General features: G+C 33.6%; 2 protein-coding genes across 2 annotated transcripts; both read left to right on the top strand.

Moving 5' to 3' along the window:
• Positions 1-400: 400 nt before the first annotated feature.
• LOC115987161 (protein TRIGALACTOSYLDIACYLGLYCEROL 4, chloroplastic) lies at positions 401-6654 on the top strand. The gene is made up of 5 exons (XM_031110658.1): positions 401-773; positions 2485-2734; positions 3408-3789; positions 5320-5636; positions 6145-6654. The coding sequence occupies exons 1-5, from the start codon at positions 502-504 to the stop codon at positions 6340-6342; spliced, it is 1419 nt and encodes a 472-aa protein (XP_030966518.1). The 5' UTR covers positions 401-501; the 3' UTR covers positions 6343-6654.
• A 2296-nt stretch (positions 6655-8950) lies between these two features.
• Positions 8951-9639, top strand: LOC115988029 (putative invertase inhibitor). Its single transcript, XM_031111659.1, has one exon. The coding sequence runs from the start codon at positions 8968-8970 to the stop codon at positions 9514-9516; it is 549 nt and encodes a 182-aa protein (XP_030967519.1). The 5' UTR covers positions 8951-8967; the 3' UTR covers positions 9517-9639.
• Positions 9640-20175: the final 10536 nt, after the last annotated feature.

The following is a 20175-nucleotide window of genomic DNA, read 5'->3' as shown; positions in this document are numbered from 1 at the left end:
ATTCACTTTAGGAGTATTAAAAAAAGAAAAAAAAAATTTTAAAAAAAACTTAGGTTTGTTTAGGATTCATTTATTGTTCTGAAATTGAAAATTTTTTATTGAATGCACGGTAAATAAAAATAAAAATTAATTGAAATAGTACAATAAAATCAATAAATAGTACCAAAAAATATAATAAAACCTATAAATATTAACAAAAATAAATTAAATAATAAAATAAATTAACTTTTTAATTTAGAGCCAAAAGACACCTAATCACCTTAAAATTAGCAAAAAACCAATGTCAGCTATTGATGCAGAAACCCACAAAACAAAAAACAAAAAGAAACTAAAACCCATTATATAATGATGACAAAAAAAAAATAATAATAAAAAAAAAAAAGAAAAAAAAAGAGAGATAAGGAAAGTAAAACACAACACCAAAACCCTCACTAACCCTCCCTCAACAACTCTCTCACCCAAACCAAACCAACACACACATTTCAGAAGAAGAAAAAAAAGATGGCGAAACTAAGGACAGCAATGGACTCCACTTTCTGGGACCTGAACGTGTCATCACCAAGGAACCTGGAGGGCTCAGCCCGAGCCATCCCTGGTGAGCCATTTCCACTGGATGGGGCTCGGGCCAGCCGAGCTCTGAGGATTCAGCAAGTCTCACTTCTGGGAAATGGGTTCCCTCTGGGAATTATTCCCTCTTTTGCACCCACTGCTAACAAGGAGTTGGGCTCTTTTGCTCTTCAGACTGTCTTGCTCAGACCAGAAACTGCTAACTGGTATGTATATGGGTGGTGATTGTTGAAACGTCTTGTTTTATTTTCTTGCCTTGTGCTTTGTTTGGTAGCTGGGAATATCTGGGGGAATGGAAACTGTAATTCTAGTCTTGAGTTTTAAAATTTTAGTGGGTTTTTTTTTTTGGGGTTAAATTGAAGAAAGAATTTAGTCAATAGACATGGAAGTAGAAAGCTTGTACTGTTGTTTGCTGCTGTGTTTTGACTGTCTTCAGTAACCAAACGGATTTAAAAAATATATAGCTAAACTCTCTTTCTCACTCTGCCTTACTTGGAGTTTGTGTTTAGTGGCTGAGAAAATGCAGGCAAAGAAGAGGGATTAAGGTTCTGAAATTTTGGGTTAACTTGGCTTAGTTGAATTCATAAATTGAAATGAGTTTAGTTGAAATGAGAATATTAAGATGAATAAGTGGAAATAAGATGAGATTTGAAAAAAATGAGGAAATTTTTTTAAAGGTAGATGTGGTCCATATTGATGAGTGAGAGAGAGAGAGAGAGAGAGAGAGAGATGCTTGAGATAGTTTGGTAATGTGCAGAGGAAAATGGTTAATGCATAAATAAGGAAGAGTGGGTTGATTCAAGTTGAGGGAATGAACAAAGGTAAAGAAAAACCTAAAAAATTCGGTGAAAGTAGTAAAAAAAAAGGACATGTCAATTAAGTAGGCGATAGAGAATATGGCTTTGGATGTGATAGAATGGCAAAAAAGAATACATGTGGCCAATCCCAATTATTCTATGGAGGACTAATAGCTGACCACAGTTTTAGGATTAAGGCTTGGTTGTTGTCGTTGTTGGCTCTATTGAATTAATCTTTTAAGGAAAATTAAAGAACAGCATAGAACATAATATCCATAATTTTTTTTGAACAAGGCTTATGGTTGATTGAGTTGGTAATATAAAGATGTCACTTTGTGCAACTTTTGATAATCCTCACCCCCACCCCGTAATAACATGTTTTAACTTTTAGTTCTTTAGGTACTGCAGTCTGTGATCAATCTTAAAAGTTAAGGTTTGGCATTCTTTGTCCTTTGGATATTGGTTAAGAAAATGCTGCTTAGCTTAAGGTTGAAAAAAACGCTGCTTAGCTTAACTTGAAATATCTAACCCTATCAATATTACTTGTGTTCTTACTAAAGCTTGAAAATTTTTTTACTGATTTGAGTTAATTTCAACATAATAAATTTTGTTAGCCAAACAAATGTTGATGTTTGAATTGTATTTAAAAATTAAAACAACTGAGTTATTTCACAATCTCTTCTCAACCTATTCCACTTCCATAAATTCATTTTAATTCCCTCATAATTACTTATGCTTGCTTGGGCATGTTTATTTGCATCAGATTAGAAACTTTTCAACAAGTGACCTCCACTTCATGATGCTTGGGCATGTTTGTAAGCCACACAAATGTTGATGTTTGAAAATTTGAATTTTGATGTCCTTGTTCCTTGAGTATTTCTCCTTATAGAAGTAGGGATACTTCATGGGTTAGAAATTGAGAATCGGAACTTGTCTAATTTGTTGAGGATTTATAGTTGATTCCAAAAAATTTGGGGCTAACGCTTTGTTATTGTTGGAACTTGACAGCCAGAAAAAAAAAAATCCTTATAACATTTTTGTTAATAGTATCTCATTGTACCTAAAATTTCTAAATCTCTGATGTGCTAATCGGTATCTTAAATAATATTTGTGAGTACAGGTGGCTTGGATTAATTGGGCAGTTCCGTCCAAAGAAATTAATTTCTTCTATTAAAGCTGAATTTTCTAATGGTGGTGAGTGGGAACTTCCTGGATTCAAGGATGTGGCAAAACATTTCATGGACAAATCCCTCTATTCATTGGGATTAAGCTCACAGCTTGCTCTGAGTTCCTCCTCATCCATAATGTTAAGCACAGAAGGACATGGTGAGAGAAAAGGACGCCGGCACAAAATGATGCTCTTCCAGAAGGCACGCATAGCAGCCATATTTTTATATATATTCCTTATATTCTATAAACAATCATACAGAACACCAAGTTTTCTCCTTCAAAATAATTTTTCTAGGTAGCTGTATTTTCTGTTTTGCAGATTGTTGGGTTGGCTGCATTTTTTTCCTTGCTCTTGGCTAGATTCTACGTACCTCTACCTTGTAACTGAAGCTTCTTCCTTCTAAAATGGGTTTCCCTGATAAGGGATAGATATATAGACTATAGGAGTGGTTGAGTATCTGGACATGCTTTGGTCTTTGTACATACATATGCTTTATATATGCTTAAAAACTGATAATCTGTACAGTAACATACATTAAATATCTCAACATACAAGTTTTCTTCAATTACCTAAACAAATATGTCAATGTTTTGCTAAACAAACTATTGAACTGCATCACAAGTACATGAAATGTTCTGCTGATGAAGCTAAATTATAGAACTTTACCAATATTTTGTTATTTTATAAGAAAGAGAAACAATGACCAATATGTCAATCTTTTTTCTTTCTTTCTTTCTTTCTTCCTTCTTCTTCTTCTTTTCTTTTTCTTTTTTTAATTTTATTTATTTATTTATTTTTAATTCTTCTGTAGTTCTAGATATGGTGGATGAGTAAATGACCAATATTTCTCAATCTTTAATGTACATTTGCAGCTTCCTAATCATGATATTACTTTGGAGGCTGCATGGCCTGAGTTGTTCATTGACCATAAAGGGCAATATTGGGATGTGCCGGAGTCCATATCATTAGATCTTTCATCACTTGTTTCTGAATCTGGATTGCGATACCGCTTTGGTTTACACAAAAATAGTGGACATCCTCAGGCGCTTAGTGCCAACAATGGTGAGGCACCGCTTGGTCTATTGCCTGGCTTATGTGCAAAGGCTGCATTTTCTTATGAGAAGGGCCAGGACTTTTGGAGACAAAAGGAGAAAGAAGAAGATGTCATGGTGAAGACAGAAAGGGGCTTGTTTTGGAGACCTTCGTATGATGTGCGTCTCAATGAACCACATTCAGCTATATCTGGAATTATTGGTAATTTTCTGCTCAAATATGTTTCTTTTTCTTCGTCTATTTTTTTTAGTAATTCTTTTATAAATTCTCTTTTTTCCTCCCTAAAGAATTTTACTCAGATTGTTGATAAATATTACAAATGAGAAAGAAAAACCAAGTGTGCGTTTGGGTTTTGCTTTTTTTTATTTTTTTTTTTGCTTTTTGCTTTTTGTCTTAGTTTTTTACAAATAATCTAACTTTTAGCCTTTTGGAAATGAACTAGCTTTTAGCTTTTTGTAACACATTTAACATAAAATTTACCAAAAACTATATCTTTGATATAAACACAGTGCAAATAAGCTACCGGAAATAAGCAAAATCCAAATGCACTCCAAGTGTGATTGCTAATAGAATTGTCAAAAACAGGGGATAGACTGCCCCATTCTATGACACGGTGAAAACTGTAGGAACTTTTATTCCCATTTTAACCATGTAGATAAGTGTGTGTATGTTTTGCTCAACATACAATGTATTTACTTCATGTAAATGAAAATACATACTTGTCATTCTTAGCTATTAAGGAAGGTTTACCTTAGTAGCTTATATCTATATTACTTCCTACTAATATAGAATCTCTGGACTATAAAGTGACCTCTTTTCTGACCCCCCCTCCCAACCAAAAAATAAGAAACCAAAGAAAACATTCTGAACGTATTTTCAATATATGTATGTTTGTGTTGTGTGTGTGTGTGTGTAATTCAATTGGCTGCTTTAGTTTTCCCATTAGAATTATATCATAACCATTATCAAGTGGCCTCAATCCCCTCCACCTGCAGAGAGCACCTTTCAATGGTTTTGAAGTGTTTCTTGACATGATAAGCTGCTGTCCATTCATGGATCAGGAACACTCTCTTAGAAAACAAACACAAGTAACAACTTCTCTACCAATCAATCAATTTCTAAATACTGCCATACTGGAGAGCAATCCATATAATTCATCTTAATTAATATCTTTTGGCTTAACCATTTCCCAGCCTAGCCAAGTACACCCTCTTTTTCACCCTGATTTGGTACAAAAAATGTGGAGTTTCATGCTTTTGTTGGAGGATTAGATCCTGTAATTGTACTATCTTGGATTTTATGCGTTGGTCTAGCTTAATCCCCAATAGCTCAAATCACAGAAACTATTGCACCATTGCTGAAAATGTATAGCATTAAGCAATTGATTAAAAAAAAATTGCACCTTTGTAAATTTCCTCAAATTGCACCATTATCCATTAATTCTTGCCCCTAACTGTAGTCAATATCCTCAAACAGGGACTTAGTAAATACTTAGTGATTGGAACAATCATGGCCCCACAATATAGCTAAAAATTGTAATGAAACATATGATACTAAGCATGGTGCAGGAGATGACAGTATAAATTACTTGATAAAGTGCAACACAATTGCTTGTGATATTTACTTGTGGTGCATAGATCACTGTTTTCTTTTCTCTTATCCTGTTATTGGAGAACATTTAGATGTAATCTTTTACTTGTTTTCTATCTTATTATTAACCATACAACTTAGGTGGCACATGTGCGGCCTGGTTTGGGGGCAGTGAGAGCTTGGTGGCTGCTGCATCAAGGAAAGATGAGGAAATTTCTTTGAATGCTAAGAAGAGAAGTCCATTGAGTGCTGACTTATTTGGTTCAGTATGCTATACTTTCCAGCATGGCAATTTCAGAAAGCCGTACGGAGACCTGACCAGGGTAGATGCTCGCTTGGATATTTGTTCAGCTTCAGCTTTTGCCAGAAGGGTGCTCAATGGTTTGAAGAGGTCTTCTGTTAATAGTGCAGAAAGTCCAGTGTCTTCTCCAAGGCTTAATTTGATCTTTCAACAGCAGGTATACCATACATTGTAGCCCTCTCTCTCAATCAAAAAAAAAAAAAAAAATGATAGAATAATCCCAAAACCCACATTTTCCCACCCTAATGGGTCAGACACAAGACCTCATCTACCTTTTGAAAGGGTAGAAGCATCATTATGCTGAAACGGACCTCAATCTTTTGTGTTTTAATAGGACCAATTTGAGATGCAAAATGCAGCTAATTAGGCTTGTACCCCTATTGGATGACGTGGACTGCCAGGAAAATATGTTATATGAACTTCTAAAAATTCTTCTTCTTTTATTTATTAATTTTTTTTTTTCTCGCATAGTTTTTAAAAATGAAAGGAGGTAAAAGTGGTGGTGCTACTTTAGCAGATTACTACCCATGCATAATTCATAAAAAAAATGTTGAAGCTGAATCTACTAATTCTCTATAAGTAGCTCAGTTTATTAAAGTTCGGCTGAATATATTGAAGTCAATAAGAAAACTCTAATGATCTACCTTGTGAACTTGTTCTTGCAGATTGCAGGGCCCATTGTCTTTCGAGTCGATTCTAGGGTTTCGCTGGATTCTTCATCTGGGAGACGTGGCCCGCATGTAGAGGATTTCATATATAGCTTAAGTTACTCCTTAAGGCTTCTACAATCTGGGAAAGTTGTTGCTTGGTATTCTCCAAAAAGAAAAGAGGGGATGATTGAATTGCGCGTATTTGAGTTTTAACATTTTTTTTTTTCCTTATTTGGCTCACACTGTTTTGCCTGAGGCACTAACATTCTCATCTAGAAAACATTGGCTGCAAAATTCACAAGAAGCTTTTCTTCCATCCGTTTCATATTGGAATCAAGTCTATTCCGCGTGTGATTGCATGTTTGAGAGAGAGAGAGAGAGAGGGAGAGCCTCTCATGGAGTATCACTTGAATGTCGGCCTGGCCAATGGTCTGGAAGTCGAGGACTAATGGACGAATTTTAGTTTGTTATTTGATTCTCCTAGGTGTTTTATATGAACCTGAAATTGGTGTCATTGTTTATGAATATGGCCTCCATGAAGTATTGAAGTTCACTCGTAACTTGCAAGGTTTTGATGAAATGGGCCGTGGACGCAAAGTTGCTCATTTACGGTGATCTAAACTGAGAGTATGAGCTATAGAACATACAAGAAAATTATATTATATCCAAGAATCCAAAATAACTGAGTCTTAGTACGGAAAATTAGGGAGAATGGAGGAGAGCAAACAATTCAAAATATTATATTTCGTCTTGGCCTTTTGAAGGAAATGAGGTATTGTTTTAAGTTCTTGGTAAATTAAATGAGGCACACTTCAACATCTTGATGAAATGAGCCGTGCATGCAAGAAGATGCTCCCCAAATAATAATTTAATGTGAAATGACTTTAGATTTTCAACGCGCTCCAAATTTATGTTATGTCAAGCATCATCCCAATTAAATTCTAATAATATAAGCTAGCGTCATTTTTTATACTTGGACAACACACAAGGTCCCATACTTCCATGTTTTATGTGTCGTAACTCATACATTATTGAATCAAGTGGGGAAGAATAATGACGTGTATTTAGAAGCTCAACTTACAAGCATTTGGGTCTGTTTGAATACCGCTTATTACTGAAAACTGAAAATACAGTAACAAAATAATTTTTAAATGTGTGAATAGTGCCATGAGACCCAAAAATGCATGGGTATGCGCATTTTGCTTAGTTTGGCAGTCTTATAAACAGTGCCGTGGGGCTCAAAAAACAATCAAACGCAGCTGCAACTGGTATCAGAAGCGTGCACTGTAGCCATGGTGTAAACGTAGACGCAAACGTGGGGCAGATAAACGCAATCCAAACACTCACTTCATGAAACTCTCTCTCTCTCTCTCTCTCTCTCTCTCTCTCTCTCACACACACATAAGTGGACAAAAATCCGTTAATAAGTAGGGACACAATTGTTGACTATGGTAACCTATTATGTTGGTGTACAATATAAGTAGTATCAATGATGGATTTATCTTCAAGTTGTGTTATTCCGTAGACATAACTTGTCACCTTAATAAATTGTAAATTTATGTTCCTAATATATTTGTCTGAAAGGGTAAAATTTAAGTACAGTTTGTTTATGGGTTGTAAATTCTCAATTAAATTCAACCATGTGGTTTCAAGAGTCTTGTAGTTCAATTGGTTGAAATCTATTATGTGTTTATGACATGACATTCAAGGTTTAAATTCTCCCTTCTCGTGTATTTATCAAAATTTACCCAAAATAAATAAAAACCAATCTTGTGGTTGGGTAATGTACAACACCTAAAGAATTTTATCAATCACAATCTACCGTGTCCCCCCTTTTTATTTCTTATACGGTAAAGTTAGGATCATTATAAAAATTCAGAATAATTCTTTTAACACCACCTAATTTTCCCATACCACCTTACACATGGGCTATTAAAAAACATTTTAAATTGCAGATTGAGGTTTGAACTAGGTATGAAGTGGTAGGCAAATTGGGGATGTTGTGAAATTGTTTTAAGTTGTCACCCTAACTTCATTGTTTCTCTTATAAAATAAACAAAATATTTGAAAGGAAAAAACAATCAATTAGCACATGTACATTATATATATATATAGAGAGAGAGAATAGAATTTCAAATAAGTATTAAATAGTTGAATGAATATATTCTTGAACATAACAATTAATATTCAAAATGGAATCTAATTAGATTAGAATCTTATTCTACACATTTTAATCTTACTTATTTATTCTAATTCTAGATAGATTTTAAGATAGATTCTAATTTGAAATAATTCTAATTCTAAATAGTTCGATCAATTAGAAATTAATAGAATAATATAATAAGAATTTTATATTAATAAATTTCTTTTTTTAAGTCATTTTTAGTTATGCTATAGAGGGTTCGCCTTAAAGAAATTAAAAAAGTAAAGGCTACGAATATATATATTGAAAAACGAGGATATCAATAGTTTTTCGAGCATCTGATTATTTTATCGGATATATGTGGTTGTCCCATTTCACACACACAGTTATTATTTATTTTATGGAGGAATTTCTTGGATATCATGAAGTTTTAAAAATCATTAAATCAATCACTTGGAATTAACACATGTACATTATAATTGATTGAGTTTAAAGTTAAATATTCTTAGTCTGTCATTAATTATTCTGCTACCTTGCTTTTAACTCAAAGCTTACCCCTATTTTTTCTTCTTTTCATATCTATAGAAATTAAGGATCGATTATCCAAACTGCCTACAAGGCTACAACTACCCATCTATCTCACCATTATAAATCATTCTCCTGTGAACAGCTAGAAGATATCCTATAACTACAAAATGAGGCCTCTCTTCTCTTCCTATTCCCTCCCTCTTTTACTCTTGTTTATCTCCACCTTCCATACCATAAACGCCAACAACCTCATCCATGAGACTTGCAAGAAATGCTCGCAGAAAGATCCAAACCTAAGCTACAACTTCTGTGTAAACTCTCTCCAAGCAGCCCCAAAAAGCCAGAGTGTTGATGATCTTCGTGAACTTGGTAAGATATCCATCAAGTTAATCAAACAGAACGTTACAAACACAAGGAGCCACATCAAGAAGCTCCTGGGGAACAAAAACTCAGACTCTTTCATTGAGTCCTGCTTGAGTGACTGCTTTGATCTTTATTCCGATGCTGTACCCACTCTTAGTCAAGCCCTGAAAGACTACAAGGCTAAGCGCTATGACGATGCTAACATTGAAGTAAGTTCAGTCTTAGATGCCTCTACAACATGTGAAGATGGATTCGAGGAAAAGAAAGGTGTGGTTTCGCCATTGACAAAGAGAAACAACGACACGTTTCAGTTGTCTGCTATAGCGCTTTCCATAGTTAATATGTTAAATTGATTCAAGCACGTTGGTGCTTGTCTTTATTCAATGTTTTGTACCAGTTTGGTTTCTTATTTGTATTTTAACTTATTGCAGATATATTTTTTTTTTTTTTAAAGTGTTTAATGATTGTTGGGGCTCAAAATTATTGTTCTTATTAGACGACAGATATTGTCTTCATATTGATTGTAAGTTTCTTTCATTAGAGACAAACAGATGGAGTCGAACAAAAACGATTAATCAGTTTAATATGTGTGTGTATATATATATATATATATATAATGTTGTGTTTTGAAGCTAACTTCAAGAAAGAGTAGCTTCTAATCAATCTTAACCGTAAATTATTATACACTTTTTTTTCAATACTAAACCTTAGATTATTATATAAGCTTCTAGATTTCGTTTTTTTATTTATTATTTTTTTTCTGTAACTGGACGTCGGGACTCAGGACCTAATAATATTATTTTTGATTAATTTGATATAAATATATAATATTTATTTAATGATTTAATTTTAAATTTTAATATAAATTTTATTTTAAAGCATAAAATGAATTCATTTAAAATGAAGAAGATGCTTTGACTCAAGATGTAATGTTTTTGTCTTATTTTTAGTGAAAGTTGCTATCTTTTTATCAAAAAAATATGAAGAAGATGCTATTCATATTTAATGATTGCTCATTATCCAAAAAATATGAAGAATGTAAGACCATTTTATAGTGATATTCTAGTTATATAATGTATTATAAGTCTGTTTAAAAGACTCTATATATTATATTTTTATTTATATGTTCTAATAAGTATTACTGTTTCCTAAATAAATAAATAAAAGAATAAAAAAAGAGAAAAGATTGCTCATTATCATAGTGGATCTTCTAGTTCTATAAGTCTTATATTTTCTTTACTAGTAATCGAGATATGGTTTATTTTATTGCATCTTTTTTGTTACAACTAATCAAGCTTTACATTACTGTCATTACTGCATCTTCTAATTACAACTAAGCATTGCTGATATTATTGTAGATGTGATGTTATTTAAGAGTGGAAGCTTTATAAAGGTAGCAAAGAATATTTTACTTTTCCCGTTACTGTTACGGGTATAGTTTGTTTTGTACATGTTAGTGTAAATCATCCGTATCAATTTTATGTATTAAATATGGACATGCTTAAAAAAATTGTTGACATTATATATATATGGAGTATACACTTAACGAGTGTGAAAGAAGATTTTCCCTTTACTTTTTCATGTTTCATTTTCATGACCGATGACCGAAGCACATGTGAAAGTTGGACTTTAGCTAAGGCGACGCTAAATAAATTTCTTTACCAAACACGATAAAGACGACTAGACGAGAACACATTCAATCTCATTAGAAAGACAAAATCTTTGCACATCTATTGATTATGATGCTTTTTGAAACATCTCTACTGAAGCATATGTCATAATAAGTTAATAACTGTAAGAATTTTCTGTACTGGAAGCAGGGTTTGGAAAAGACTTTCATTTTGAACATGGCATATTCTATATATCTCCATCACTCCTGACACGATTGATGGTTGCACTGTGCTTTTGTTTAAACTTCAAATCCAATTAGTAGGATTAACAGCATTGATTCAGACTAAGAGATTGACATTTGTACTGTGATTTTGTTATTATCCAATTAGTAGGACCAGACTTATCAGTGTTTTACAATAATTTAGGACAAAATTATGGGACTTGACGTAAAGATTTAAATATTCTTGGTTTGTTTTGTCAAAAGAATTATATATATACATACATATATATATATATATATATATATATTTGTTGAGTAGTGCTATGGTATTACAAATTTACTATTCATTTATGAGATAGTTAAAGTACACTAACTACATTCATTGCTACACTAAAATTTGTTACACTTTTTTAATAGCATTTTTCATAATTGTTTGTGATTATTATTGAAGTAAATTATTTGAACCTATAACAATTAAGTATGGCTTATGATGATTATTCTTTCCATCTGATCAAGATATTAATAGAGTTTTCTTTTTATTGAATACTGAATTTGATTGCATGTCACTTATTTAATCACAAAAACTTTTTCAATTAAAAAACAAAAACCCACGAAAATGGTTTTTTGGAGAAAATCATAATTGCAATATTTCCCAAGACTTTTATGGTGAACCATAAGCTAAGCACTTACAGAACAAATTAAAATAGCACTATATATATATATATATATATATACTACTATTTAAGGGGTTTCTTCAGTTTGAACTGGATATTTTTTTTTATTCCAAAATACCCCTACAGCCTACGAAGTAGGGGAAAAACTTGAGGATAATATTATAAAAATATATCTCTAACTCTCATCTAAAACATATCTTACAAAATAAGATCACTCTTCCACTAACCACTTCTTCAAAGCAACTATACATTTACTTTATATATATATATATATATATAAACAAACAAAACAAAACAAGTTAAACAAAAAAACGTTTATCTTCCTATGAAAAAAAAAATTTCAAAAAAATTGAACTCACGCGCATGCTATGCTCAGATGCTAGTATATATATACCGATGAAATAACTTTTATTTTATTTTTCTTTAAAAAAAGACACAATAATAAACAAGCAATATTTGGAAGAGACAATTCCGCCAACATAATGATTTTTATGCTCCTAAATTGAAGTAAAATGCAAAAGGACGTGTACGCTAACCCATGCCATGAAATTGGGTGGAAAGTCTAATCGTTAAGGGATTGCCTAAGAAGTAAGAACAGCACCATGTAATTAATTATTAGATTCAAGATGTGACAGTGAACGAATGCTCTAGAATTTATTACAATAAGTTAGAACCATATCCATGATACCTCATGAAAAGTGAGATCATTAACATTAATTAGTTTCTTTCTCTCAAAAAACAGGAAAAAAAGACATTAACTTATATAGTTTCATTCTTTTTTCTTCAATTATTATTTATGTGATATCTTGGATTATGTATGTGTATGTATGTTGAGTTCCAAATTTGATGATTCTTAGATGAATTCGGGTTATATAAGTGGTTACTAAAATTCTTAATTACAACTTGATTATATTTATTTTTTTTAGGATATAAACTTTTTTTTAAGAAATAATTACAACATGCTGCTAACTCAGCAATTTAAACTTTTTCCTCCTTATATCCCAAGTACTTCGTGTATATGGAAGTGTCAATTCAGGTACAAGGTCTTTAACTAGGTTATAAACATTGATACGTTAACCTTTGCACAAGTGCTTAACTATTATTCTCAAAAAAAAAAAAAAAAAAAAAAAGTGCTTAACTATTCCATAGTTTCCAATAATATATATATATATATTTTTTTTTCCTTTTAATGGTATTCCATTCTTCTTGGAAATGATATTCAAAAAGTGAGTAAATAATAATAGGGTAGCTAATATTATAATAATAAAAAGATATTAAAATCGTTTTTAGAAACACAAGTTTTTCTTGTCTTCATATCAACATATAAGAGGATAAGGGTGCAAAGTTGTTGTCAGTAGATCGTATACATGCAATATTAGTTGATCCATTTTGCTATATTCAGGCTTTTTCCAAGCACCAGCAGAAGTCTACAGAAATTGAATCACAGAATAACGTAAGGTTTTTTTTGTTTTAGAAACGAGTAACATAAGGTGAGTGTATTAAAAAGTAAAATTTTAATGGACGTACTAAGCATATTGGTTTAGGAAATATTTCTATAAATTTTTTATGGGAAAATACAAAAGCAATTGATTTTTTTGATAGTTTTTTTTTAAATTTTTTTTTAATTTCCCTTAAAAATGCATGGTATCAATTTTTTTTTTTAAATGATTTATTAACCATTAACAAATGTTTTAATGACATTTCAGGACTCTATTAAAAACAATCATGCATGCGAAGGAATTGTCAACATTAGCTTTAAAAAAGGAAAAAGAAAAAGTCAATCACCTTCTTTTTTGTTTAAGGGAAAAAAAAAGTACAAATCCCTCATATATTTTGTAGAAAGTGCCCTATTAACTATCCAGAACCAATGAGTTGATGAAAAAAATGTGTGGCTAACTTAGTACATCTTGAAGTAAATAACCTAACATTCTACTTCACTATATCTATAGGGTACGATTCCATTTTTAGTCAATTGCAAATGGACACTTTACTTTTAATCAATTTGTATTAAATAGAAATCTTGAAAGGGAGTAATTTAAGTCTTGACGCATTATGAAAGCCTTCAACTAGTCACCATGCTTTCACTTCAAATTCAAGATCAATTTTGACTAAAAGTGTCGATGGTAGCAATTTAAGTCCTAGACGCATTATGAAAGCATTCAATTGTTCACCATATATGTCTTCCCACATCAACTGAGTTTGAACTAATCACCAAAAGGCTATTCACCATGTCTTCACGCAACACACAATACATTGAACACACTAAAGAGAAAAAAAAAAACGGGAAAAAAAAAAAAAAACAAAGAGAGAGAGTCTTATTATTATTATTATTATATATTTATTTATAGAGTTTTAAACATATGGCGTCCGTTTCTTGATTTTGTTCTTTATTATTAAACTCATACACTAATTAGTTTTTTGGTGTAAGTGGAAATTAAACTCTAAGTCTCTTATTTAACTATCAAAGACTTTATCAATTGAACTAACTGAATCCCATCCAGAGAAACTTAATTTAAATGCTGAATCCCATCCAGAGAAACTTAATTTAAATGTAGAGGAAGAAAGGGAACCATTTATAAGGGTTGTATTTGAATCTCTGAATGATTGATTTGGATGTTATGTCTACTCTCTAACTGTCCGTCAAGTATTTGTCAAGCTCTACAACAAGAAAAAAGAATAACGATATATTAGAGAATTATGTTTACCAATATGGTTTATCTATATATATATAGTATAGTTGTTACTTGTTATCTTTATTTATTTATATATATATATATATATATATATATATAAAAAGATAACAACTATACTATATATCAATAAACTAAAACCATATTGCTAAACATGATTCTCTAACAAAACTCCTTGGTTCAAATAATTTTCGAAGCCAAAAATAAAATTGTACGTGCTAGGACAAAATTATTACGGAAGTTGGTGTAGTTTGAAGTTGCTTTAAGGACTAGCGACTCGGGAATATTTATTATGATTTATTACAAATGAGAGAGAGAGAGAGAGAGAGAGAGAGAGAGAGAATGATCAAATTATATTCAAATCTTCCACCCTAATAATAATAGACAGGTGTTAGGGGTCTACAATTCAGTGACACCTATCACTTTCTGTGGGGTTCAGGTTGAGTTTCAAGAAAATAGGATTGTTTGCTAAAAAATGAAATAATTTAGGCAGAAAGCAGATATTCATAGTATTATGATTGAAAGAAGACCAAAACTCAAATTGTTTTACATATCTACTGTGATCAGAAGAAAACATAACAATATAGATGGAGGTAAGTTTGGAGCCCCGCTATGAAGACTACATGATTGAAATCATTTTTGCTATATTTGGTTGGGGGAGAGGGATAGAGGAAAAATGTGATTTTCTACTATTTAATCGGAGTGAAATGTGAGATGAAAAAAAATGGAGGTGGATGGAGTCTTCCACCTCAGCAACTAAATTTTTTTTCCCTTGAAAATTTGTATATAAAAAAAAAAGGCATTGAGGGTTAAAGAACAAAATTATTCACATTTTTTCCATTCTTTTCTTTTAATAATAAGATCATGATAGTAATTTATTCTATACTATCAAGAGTTTTGTATCTCAACTAACTTTTGGTGTTTTCAACAAAAAAAAAAATGTCTACAAAACAAAATTAATAACACAGTACTTTTTTTTAGAAGGTGTTATTAAGTGCTTAAATGTATAATGAATTGTATTTATAATATTATTTTAAACTATTGTCTATAGTATGAATAATATAATATAATATAATATACAGTAATATTATTCCTCTTCGTTGAATACTCTTTTTTGCTGTGTTCAACGAAAATGTCTAAAGAATAAAATTAATAACATTTTCTTATTGAGTATTTTTTTTTTTTTTGAGAAAACGATAAGAAATTTCATTAATATAAATCATCCAAATCACTAGATAGATCTTTTACCTATATATCAGTATCTGCAAATAAAACAACTCTTTTAGTTAATCCATGAGCTAGCTTATTACCCTTCTGTTGAACATGCTGGAAGTGACAAAACTGTAGTGCAGCCCCTAGTCGCCGAGTATCTTCAATCACATGCCCATATAGAGTATTACACCGTGCTTGAGCCTTCAAAGCCTAGATAACCACAAGACAATCCCCTTCTACTTGTACCCCAAAGAAACTCATCTCCTAAGCTAATTTGACCGCCCTATAAGTAGCCCGAGCTTCTGCCAATTCCAGAGTCTGACGATGCTCAATTTTCTGACTCAACGCAGCCATTACCTCCCCTCTCTGATTCCGAACCACCACCTTGATACCAGCATAACCCATACTTTCGAACATTGCTGCATCAAAGTTTGCCTTATGGAAGTTTTCCGGTGGAGGCGACCATCGGACTAAACTTCGCTGGACTGATCTAGCGCCTGCTTATTTGCCTCTAGAAACTCTATGACCAGAGCTTTGTCCTTATCCCCCACCTCACGCAATGGCTAAGATACTTGATTCTCCCGTATTCGGTTTTGTCGCTGCCACAGACTCCATGCAATGGTGAAGAAGAGAGCCACATGATATCTCGAGCCAATCTCCATTACTTTCTCCAACAACGCGAAGAAAGTTCTATGTTTTTTGTGATATATTCGAACAAACTCAGCATCTGACCTCCACTCCGATTAAGCATGCTCACACAGCCAAAGGTAGTGCTGCATGTAACGTCTCAGGTTGGTCATCACATATAGCACAGGTTTCATCCAATGGGATATGCCGAGCCTTTAAATTTTGCTTGGTTGGCAGCGAGTCCTTGGCAACTCTCCAAATAAAATGGCGAATCTTGTTCAAGGACTTGATCTTCCATATACTCCTCCATGCCTTCTATGAATCATTGGGAGAGGATGAGCTTGGGTTGTGACTATTAGACTTGGTTGCTAGCATGTGATAGTCACTCCTCACACTATAGTTACCATCCGGGGTAAGCGGCCAAACCAGCATATCATCCTTACCAGCTTCAGACACATGGATATGCTTGATCATCTCTGCTTCCCACGGTAAGAACCACCTTTCCAACAAACCCGGGTCCCATACTCTTGTATCAGGATAGAGAAGTCCATGAACTCTACTAACTTCAGCATCTCGTCTCGGAGAAATAATCTTGCTAGGTCTTGACTCAAGCAGCCATCTATGATTCCATACATCAATAGAGAACCCGTTCGTCACTCTCCACATAGCCCCTCTATTAATGGCATCACGGGATTGTAAAATTCTTCTCCAAGCAAAGGAGCATTTTAGATGGACCGGAGCATCATAAAAGATTTCCTGTAGGAAAATATTTGGCACTAAAGACCCTATAAAGCAAAGTCTCCTTATTATGAAAAAACTGCCACACTTGTTTTGCAAGCAAAGCATTATTAAATTTCTGAATATTCCTAAAGCTCATACCTCCAACAATTTTGAAGAACACAACAAGTTCCAGTTAACCCAATGAATATTCTTAGAATCCTCTTGCCCCCACCAAAACTTATGGATCATTGCCTCGATATCTTTACACAAGCTAACTGGCAATTTGAAAACACTCATGGAGTAAGTGGGTATGGATTGGACCACTGCTTTGACCATAACCTCCTTACTTGCCTGTGAGAGAAGCTTCTCTTTCTACCCTTGCATTCTAGCCCAAATTCTTTCTTTAATCTGTGTAAAGCAAGCTTTATTTTCTCTACCAATAAAGGAAAGGAGCCTCAGATATTTCTCATAATGTTGAATAGCCGGAACATTTAGAGAAACTTTGATTACTTCCTGCACCTGCACATTAGTATTCCTGCTAAAGAATAAGGTTATTTTATCTTTATTAATAACTTGACCTGAAACTGTTTTATAACAGGCCAAAAGCTCTTGATTTTTCACACATTCCTCTAGGGTAGATTTGCAAAATAACAGATAATCATTTGCAAGAAAGAGATGAGTGAGTTTTTGACCATTCCTGCAGATAGAGTAACTCTGAATTTCTCCATGTGATGCTGCACTCTTAATAATAACATTAAGCCCTTCTGCACAAAACAAGAACAAATATGGCAAAAGGGGGTCCCCTTATCTCAATCCCCTAGTTGGTTGAATCAAACCTTTTGATTCACCATTAACTAGAATAGAGTATGAGACTGTGCTAATGCACTCCATAATTAGAACCACCCAAGACTCCTGAAAACCCATCCTCAGAAGAATTTTTTTTAGGAAAATCTCCTCCATCCTATCATATGCTTTGCTCATGTCCAACTTAAGTGCCATAAAGCCTTTCTTTCCCGTACAATTGTTCTTCACGTTGTGCAAAGATTCAAAGGCAATAAGTATATTATCTGTTATCAATCTATCTGCAATGAAAGCACCTTGAGTTTCTGAGATAATAGAATTTAACAAAGGCTTAAGACAATTAGCAATAACCTTACTAATTATCTTATAAATCACATTACAAAGATCAATAGACCTAATCTCAGTTACTCTTTCAGGATTTTTAACTTTGGAAATCAATATAATAAACGTATGATTGACAGGTTTCAAGAGTGAGCTAGAATTTAAGCTTGATAAATAGCTTGAGAGACATTCATACCTACATCAATCCAAAAAGTCTGATAAAGCAAAGGAGGCATACCATCCGGCCCCAGTGCTTTTAGAGGTTCCATCTCCTTGATTGCATAATCAACTTCTTCCACCGTGTATGGTCTAGCTAAGTCTACCTTCATCTCTTTGGTGACAACTTATTAAATCCCCTCCAAGATTCGGTCAAAATCATGTGGCTGAGAAGAAGTGAACAACTCAGCATAGAATCTATTCAGGACCTATGAAAACACCTCCTCATCCTCCTACCACACCCCCATTCTCATCCCTTAAACCCTTTAAAAAATTCCTACATTTTCTGTGTAGCAGTACCATGGAAGAATTTTGTATTCTGGTCTCCATTTTTTAACCATTGAATGTGTGACCTCTGTTGCCACATTTTTTTCTTCTTTATCACACAAACTGCTAAGCTCTGATTTTAATTGCTCCATCTTATCCCAACACCCAGTTCTAGGTAAAAACTCTTGCTTTCCACAAAAATTCTTTTGTTCTCTTAATCCTTTGCACAACATTCCCAAAGTGATCTTTGCTCCAAGGTTTCAGCATTTTCTTACGCTTCTTTAATTTTTTGGTTGTCACATACATCGGTGTTCCCTTTGAACTACAGTCCCAAGCTTTTGAAACAACACCATTACAGGCTGACTCTATCAACCACTTTCCCTCGAATCGAAACAGTTTTCTTCTCCACCTTTGCCTCTTAACATTCGATGCAAGTGACACCAATATGGGGCGATGATCAGAAGTGAAGCAATTCAAATTCCTCACCCACCCTATTGGAAACTTTGCTAGCCATTCATAATTTGCTACTTGCTACTCCTTGATCCAATCTCTCCCAAATCAACTCACCGCCTCTACACCCATGCTAAGTGAAATCCAACCCTGAGTAACCTAGATCTACAAACCCACAAGTGTCTAAAGTGTCTCAGAAAGCTTGCATGTGGTTATGAGCTCAAGGTGGTCCTCCCTGTTTATCTTGTACCTGCAACAATTCGTTAAAATCACATAAGCAACACCAAGGAAATTTCAATTTTGATCTCAACAATCGAAGCATATTCCAACCTTCACTTCTGCAGCCTATTTCGGGCTCACTATAAAACCCCGTCAATCTCCAAGCATTTTCTGAACCTCCATGAACAATCACATCTATATGGTATTTCGAAAAACTGTCCACCCAAACATTCTCACTAGCTTTCCACAAAAGTACCAATCCATCGCCTCTTCCATCGCTTGAGACAGTAAAGCACCCATCAAAATCTAAATTATCACATATGCGTTGCCTTTGAACCTTTGTCAACCAAGTTTCTAAGAAGAACACAATCCCGAGATCTTGTGCTCGAATAATATCACCAAGCTCATCAACTACACTACGGTTCCCAATCCCCTGGTAGTTCTATGCTGAGAGACTCATTGATATCGACAGGCTAGACTCTAGCCTTCATTGTTAGAACCTTCTCATCAGCCCCTCTTCTCTTCTTTCCCCCTACTGTGTCATCGAACTCCTCATCAACTTCTTGTTGAATCCTTTTTGCCAGCATTGTCACCTTTGCTTCTTTAGACAATCCCCCATTGTCCACCTCACTTGTACTACCCAGTTGATTGGATTGATTACTTACTACTCTAGCTCTTCCTTTTTTATTCAAAACCAACCCCATTAGTTCAGATAGAGGTACTGAATCTGAGTCGGGAACTTCCCTACGAGCCTACTTCATCTAGTTGGTAATGAGAGAGTTCAGGCCCAAGCCCCACATTCCTACCTCTCGTAACCTCAAATCTAGTAATCCCAACATCAATGTCCGCTAATTGCTCCTTAATGGTGGGGATGTGATTTTCTGTAGGCAGCAATGTATCCCCCATCATAGGCAATTCAAATCCCTGAATATCCGATAAAGCATCCTCAGAGTGCGGTTTAATATATCTTCCCATAACTTGGTT

This window comes from Quercus lobata, chromosome 4 (genome assembly GCF_001633185.2).
Source record: "Quercus lobata isolate SW786 chromosome 4, ValleyOak3.0 Primary Assembly, whole genome shotgun sequence".
Lineage (NCBI taxonomy): Eukaryota > Viridiplantae > Streptophyta > Magnoliopsida > Fagales > Fagaceae > Quercus > Quercus lobata.
The sequence above is the reverse complement of the archived record's forward strand: the minus strand, read 5'-3'. Positions and strand labels throughout refer to the sequence as shown.

Bases quoted from the DNA above. Each gene is read 5' to 3' on its own strand.
- LOC115987161 (XM_031110658.1), top strand. From the start codon at position 502: ATGGCGAAACTAAGGACAGCAATGGACTCCACTTTCTGGGACCTGAAC. The intron at 2,735-3,407 runs GCACGCATAGCA...GTACATTTGCAG, and splicing joins AAATGATGCTCTTCCAGAAG to CTTCCTAATCATGATATTAC. The intron at 5,637-6,144 runs GTATACCATACA...TTGTTCTTGCAG, and splicing joins ATTTGATCTTTCAACAGCAG to ATTGCAGGGCCCATTGTCTT.
- LOC115988029 (XM_031111659.1), top strand. From the start codon at position 8,968: ATGAGGCCTCTCTTCTCTTCCTATTCCCTCCCTCTTTTACTCTTGTTT.